The 6,612-nt window shown below is 43.1% G+C and overlaps 1 protein-coding gene across 1 annotated transcript in view; it reads right to left on the reverse strand.

Annotated features, from left to right (window-relative positions):
- Nucleotides 1–6,593, reverse strand: part of LOC138064802 (dimethylglycine dehydrogenase, mitochondrial-like) — a 46,242-nt gene extending 39,649 nt beyond the window's left edge. The window contains exons 1-2 of the mRNA XM_068928747.1: nucleotides 6,454–6,593; nucleotides 4,365–4,530 (exon numbers count right to left, since the gene is read on the reverse strand). Of these exons, the coding sequence (XP_068784848.1) occupies nucleotides 4,365–4,530; nucleotides 6,454–6,578 (291 nt within the window). The 5' untranslated portion in view covers nucleotides 6,579–6,593. The remainder of the gene's footprint in view (nucleotides 1–4,364; nucleotides 4,531–6,453) is intronic.
- Nucleotides 6,594–6,612: the final 19 nt, after the last annotated feature.

Consider the following 6,612-nt stretch of genomic DNA (forward strand, 5'->3'; position numbering starts at 1 on the left):
TAGAATAATTCAGGTTGGAAGGAACCACAGGAGGTCTCTGACCAATCTCCTGCTCAAAGCAGGATCAGCTATGCAATCAATTTGCCCAGGATTTCTCCAGTCTGGTCTTGAAAATCTTGAAGAATGGAGACTACACTACCTCCCTGCCCAACTACAGGACTTTGCATTTGTCCTCGTTGAATTCTTTAAGGTTCCTCTCTGTCCACCCCTCCAGCCTGTCTAGGTCCCTCAGCCCTGCCCTTGTGTGGGTTGACTGGTTCCCTGAATTTGGTGTCATCTGCAAACTTGATGAGTGTTCACTCTGTCACCTTGTCCAGATCACTGATAAAGATATTAAACAGTATGGGTCCCAGGACGGATCCCTGCAATACCCCACTTGTTAGCAGCCTCCAAGTGGCCCATTAACCACTACCCTCTGAGGCAAAACATCCAGTTTTTTAACTATCTAGTTGTCCTGCTCATCCAGACCAAAATGTTTTAATATGGATACATGAATATTATGGGAGGCAGTGTCTAAGACCTTGCTAAAATTGAGGTAAATGACCTCTGTTGCTCTCCCTTTGTCCAAAAATCCAGTCATTTTATCATAAAGGCAACCAGGTTCATCAAACATGATTTACTCTTGGCAAATCTATGTTGACTGTTCCCAAATACCGGCTCGTCCTTTGCGTGCCCAGAAATGTGATCCAGGATTCACTCCGTGATTTTCTCAGGAATAAAAGTAAGGCTAAGTGTCCTGTAGTTTCCCTGATTGTCCTTTTAGCTTTTTTTTTTTTTTTTTTTTTTTAAGAGGGCTATAACATTTGCCTTTCTCTAGTTGTTGGGTACCTCCCTCAATCTCTACAGCTGACAGAGAATTGCCTTGCAATGCCATCAGCACGTTTGATGCAGCCCATGTGGTTCAACGTACTTGTATTGGTTTAGTTTTCTCAAGTAATCCCTTACTAGATCCACATCCATTACTGGTAGATGTACTCTTCCTTGAATCCTGCCTCTCAGCACAGAGGCTGGGAGACCTTGCCAGTGAGGGCAGGTAAAGGAGGCACTGAACCTCAACCTTATCTGTGTGTACTGTCACTAAATCACCCACCTCTTTCAGTAATGGTCCCACATTTTCCTTGTTCAGCCTTTTACTACTAAAGTAACTTTAGAAGCTCTTCCTGTCACCCTTGATGTTCCTTGCAAGTCTTAGCTCTAGTTGAGCTTTAGCTCTCCTAACATTCCCTTTAGATGCCCAGGCGATTTTTCTAAATTCCTCCTTCGTAGCCTTTCCCTGCTTCCACCTCTCATATACTACCTTTTAGCACTGGATCTCAGTCATGAGTTCCCTGTTTAGCCAAACACTGTTTGGCCTCCTGGTATGTCTGCTTGTTTTCTTGAGTTTCAGGATGGACCTTTCTCCTACGTGGAGACCTGCTCCCAGCTTTGCTCTTTTTTTGTAAGACAGATTTTGTTGGTGTTTGTGAACATGATCTGAAAAGATAATTTTCTTCAGAGTGATCACTATACTACAAAATATGGAGATTTTAAAGCATTTTTGTAGGTTGAAATGTTTATATGTTGAAATTTTCATGAATCAGTTTTCTGTTCTAATCAGTTTCAGATTTTATACTAACTCTATTATTAAATTAGAATTCTGAAGGGAATTGGCAGTAGCACAGCTATCAGCTATATCCTCTGTCCTTGCAAGTTTGACCAAGTCTTAACAAGTTTTTATTTGTCTTGTACTGTGATTTATTAACTATCAGCAGCAGAATCAATTGAGTGTTGCAAGGAAAAGCATTACATAACAGAACGATACATGGTAAACATTTTCTTAGAAAACACCTTTTCAAAGAATTACTACGGCAAAACCTATCTGCTGAGTTATATATGGCCTGTTCAGTCCTCCAGGCTTCAGTAAGATTGCAAATGATCTGACCTGCAGTAGACAACAACTTCAGGAGGTCTTAAAGCCTGAGTTCTGACCTAATTTATACACATATAATAACCACTACTTTGTCATGGTTAGACAGTATAAATATGAGCAGCACTTGCTCTGTTATTTATGTTGTCTCATTATTGCTAGTATAAAAATGTGCACACTTTCAGTGCTATTTTCATTTAAACAAAATGAAAGTCAGCCAGATCTATGTCATAAGTGGAAGAAAGCTTTGGCAGAAACACCAGCAGGAATATGATCCATCTGAAACATGACCCTGAGCACTTGCTGGACTGTGAAAGAGGGAAAACTTCATATAGTACAACAACATCTGAAGTTGACTTCCAACTTCTGTGGCTGCAGGCAATATATTATGTGCCATTTCACATTCTAACTGTAAGTGTATTTTTCATCTGTATCTAGTACTATATCACTGTGAGCAACCACTGATACATGCACAGTTATCTGACATAATAAAGAAGTACCAATAGTCACCGTTTTGATTTTTCAAATCATGTGAAACAGATTTATCATCAACTTTCTCATCTTCAAACACGCCTCTGTAATACCGAGTCCAACAAAGACTGAAACTACACCATGTAGTTTACCTAATAGTTATTTATTTCTAACCTGTCTCATAACTAGGTGTCTTATTGCGTTAATCACATAACATTCTGTTGCAGCAGGCACTACAAAGCAGCCCTCCTAATTGCCTTATCAGGCATCTTCTCTGCTGCACTCCACATCTGTCACTACTTTTATAAGAGAGTTCCTCACCTAGCGCTCCCTCACTAACTTCATTAAGAAGCGAATGCTAAAATACTGAAGGAGAGGTTGCTTTTATCGAGTTATGAGCAATAAACTAGAGTGAGAGCGTATAACAACTACAACAAAGGAAACATTTAGTAGCAACACCCTACTGCATGATTTTGGTTTCTTATTCAACATGGGGATCTTTTGACATACATGGTTTTCTGTAAGTGTTTTAGGTAAATAGATTTGAGTCTGTAACTCGCTCATGTATGCTTAAATCAAAGTATTCATTTGAACATTTCATGTGACACTTATGATACATGTTCAGAGAACAGAACACCACGTATCAGCTATGTTATGCTTCTGTCTGAAAGGAATATAATTACTGAATTTTGTTTTTCCAAACTCCATACAATGCATGTTGTTTTGGTTTGACTTTTTGGTGAAAAGCAAGTAAAATGAAGTATAAGACCTAATCAGACATTTCTGGCAGTGATTTTTTTATTTTATTTTTTACTATTTTCTTTCACAAGGCCCCAAACACACAAAGCATCTGTACCAAAGTACTTCAAACTTTAGATCAGGAAGAGGATGAGAATACAAATCAAATATGATCCATATGAGTCATCCTCTTTAATGTGCTCCTGAAGGGCTCTCAGAGATTACAGTTATAAGCATGGCATAAACGCCCTACTGTATGAATAGAGTAGTTCTAGGGACAGCAGACTTGCTTTTATATTTTTTTTTATTGCTACATACAGGGACAACTTTCCTCTAATTTCATCCAACCTTGCTGAAAGTAAATGGAAAAAGCACCTATTTTTGTGTCAAGCTTTATTTAATTCGGTACATTACCCACTCTAGACACTGACATACAAAATCCATAGTTACATGCATGCATGTTGTGCACCACTGTCTCCACTGGATTAGTCTAAGTATGGGAGGTGTTCCCAGCTGTGACTATTACCTATATGTCTTTCTAGTTCTTTCTCTTGGAGTACAGACAAACATTCAGCCCTGGAAAAACAGTTCACGGTGCAGTCAGTCGTGCTCCTTCAAGATTTTGTATAACATCAGTGGCAGAAAAGAAAGCTCTTGTCTCTAGTAAGAGTCAATTTCTGGTACAGGGATACTCTCTGAGTATCTGGACACTGATGCTGCTCCTTGATCACCTCGCTTTCAGGATAACATATACGAAAATCAATTACACACAGAACGAAGTCAGATTTCACATTTCTAGCTTATGCATGCCAACACAACCATTTCTGATAATACAGTCTGCAGTATAAACTAGGCTACTTCAGAAATAAAAACTAAAGTTTAAAAAGTCCAAATTAAACTAAAGTTTAAAAGTCTAAGCCCAGTCAACTGCAACAAATGCATTATAACATTAACATTATAACAAATGCATTATAACATTGTATTTTAGCACCTCTCATCCAGTAATTTCAAAATACAACATTTATCCCAAATTTTTGAAATGAGAAAAGTGTATTATGGATAGCTGAAGCAACTTTTCAAAATTCACATAGCAAGTCTACATAGAACTCAATGCTAAAGGTTGTATCTATAAAGAAGCCAGGACAATTAATCTCTGAAGAGCCAGGGAATATGAGGATAATGAAAACTTCAATCACTATTAGATATACAAACTGTTGTTAATCTGAGAGATTAACAAAATGTTTCTTACTGCATGCCAAGTAGATCCTGCAGTGAGCTCAGATTTTTCCAGCAGAACGACATTTTTCATGCCAGCTTTAGACAAGTGATAGGCTAGACTCACACCAACGCAACCACCACCGATGATCACTGTGTCTGCTCTATCTTTCCCCAAGGAAGGAGATGAGTTTTCTTCCCTGGGGAAAAAATTACAAACAAGACAGTTGCACTTTTGTCCATCTTTTTTTGTTTACAGCTCCAGCCACAATATTACCTTGTTCCTTGCTTGGGAGTCAAGTGGCACAATCAATTTAAATACATTACATTTTATCTTCTCACCTGATTTAGAACCTAACCCATTCACTCTTACAATCTGCTTTTAAAGTAAATGGTTTTAAAGTGTTATATATGTATATGGTACTAACAAAAAGAACAGAGCAAGCTCGCATCCACTCACAACTTCAAATCTTTGCTAATTGCCCAATTTACTCTTACGCGTGAACTCTTTATCTGCAAGAAACTGTACCCCTGAAGTGACACTGCCAACATCTGGCTTTTCAAAAGCGCCACAGTATATGTAACGCAAAGAGATAGCCTTTAAAAAATGTCTGTGTTCTGTCTGTTTGACGTGTTCTGCTTTGCTAACTCCAAACATTATGGAAAAAGGATTTTCTCAGAGGCTCACACCTGCCACTATATTATACTAAAGTTTCACAATTGCTTTAAATCAGAGTAAGCCAGTACCGCTGTCACAAGCAGCCCCGTTCCGCTCCACCTTGTCCCATCTTCCCCTCTACTCTCCCTTCCACAGGCAGCCAAGTAGCATGCCAGATCAGGAAATTTATCTAAATTAAAATAGCCAGTTTCTCATGTGTGAGATAAGGTGGGGCCTCTTATTGCTGGAGCAATACAGAAAACTGTGAAACTACAGTATCTGTCCCTTCAGGACAGTTATTCAATACTCATTTAATTTTATTTCCCCCCTCCTGGTATACAGCGTTTTGCTGTTGGCCTTTGCAGCCTCTCTGGCAAACGGCTAATGTTTAACTAGTCTTCTACCTATGCCCCACTCAGAAATCAAAACCGTTAGTTCTATCTATTATGAATGAAGATCTTAAAAAACAGTATGAAATTTTAACTGTAAATGTAGGAGGAATACACATCATGCTTATTCACTATGTGGGAATGAAGGAAAAGGAAAATAAACGGGAGCACAGGACACCACAGATTTTCTGTACTTGGTCCATAATACTTGCCTGTGTTCTTTTCTGAGATTATACATTAATTTGTTCAAGTTAACAGTAAGCTGTTTAACAGAGAGATAGGTAACTCCCACACAAAGTCCTGCACTGAGTTTACCAGATAAACATAAATCAAGCTCAAGCGTGGAAGGTCTTTTTATGTATCTTTTACATTGTGAATTTGACACCGGCTCACTTTGACTTCCAACTTTTTTCAAACCTTTTCTTTCAAGCCCAGAAGCCTGGCAAGAATCCGAGGGGCAGCTTTTCCGTGAACTACAGCATCCACCCAGACGTTTCGTTGCACCAGTTAAAATAGTTCATTTTGTGTTCGCTGACGTGACCCAGAACACAACAGAAGGGGCCCCTGTTTAGCGGCTCGTCTCGTCTCCTCACCCCAGCCAGGCTCTGGTCTTTGGCAGGGGCGTTTGAGGCTCAGAGAGACGCACCGCCGGCCTGCACCGAGCGGCCTTCAGGGCCCGGGGACGCTGAGCTGCACCCGGCGTGCGCGGCAGACCCGCCTCACACCGCAGAAGGCGCTGAATTCCTCTCAGCGCCTCCCGCCCCGCCGAGCTCCCTCAGTCGCCGCGGACCCTCTCCCGCCTACGGGCGGCGGGGCCCAGCCTGCCGCGGGGCTCGGCCGGGCGCTGCCCCCGCCCTCCGCGGGGCGCCCGCGCGCCGGCCTCGCGCTCAGAGAGAGGTGCGACCGTTAACGGCCGCCGCGGGCGGCCTCTGCCGGCGCCGCGGCACCGCAGCCCGCCGCGCTTCGCGCCAGCGAGGCCCCGTGGCCGCGGCCCCGCACGCGGTCTCGCCTCTCCCGCCGGAGGGGCGGCCCGGAGCTCCTCGCACCCCCCGGCCCGCCCGCGGGCCCGCACTCACCGGCCCTGCGCGCCCGCGCCGCCGCCGAGGGGCCGCAGGCCGGCCGCGCCGCGGGAGGGGGCGGGCCAGCCGCCGCGCCGCGGGGGGCGCAGCCGCCGCAGGGCTCCCCGCAGCACCGAGCTCATGCCGCGCACAGCGCGCCCGCGGCGGGGATGGGCA

The sequence above is a fragment of the Struthio camelus genome, chromosome Z (genome assembly GCF_040807025.1).
Source record: "Struthio camelus isolate bStrCam1 chromosome Z, bStrCam1.hap1, whole genome shotgun sequence".
Classification (NCBI taxonomy): Eukaryota; Metazoa; Chordata; class Aves; order Struthioniformes; family Struthionidae; genus Struthio; species Struthio camelus.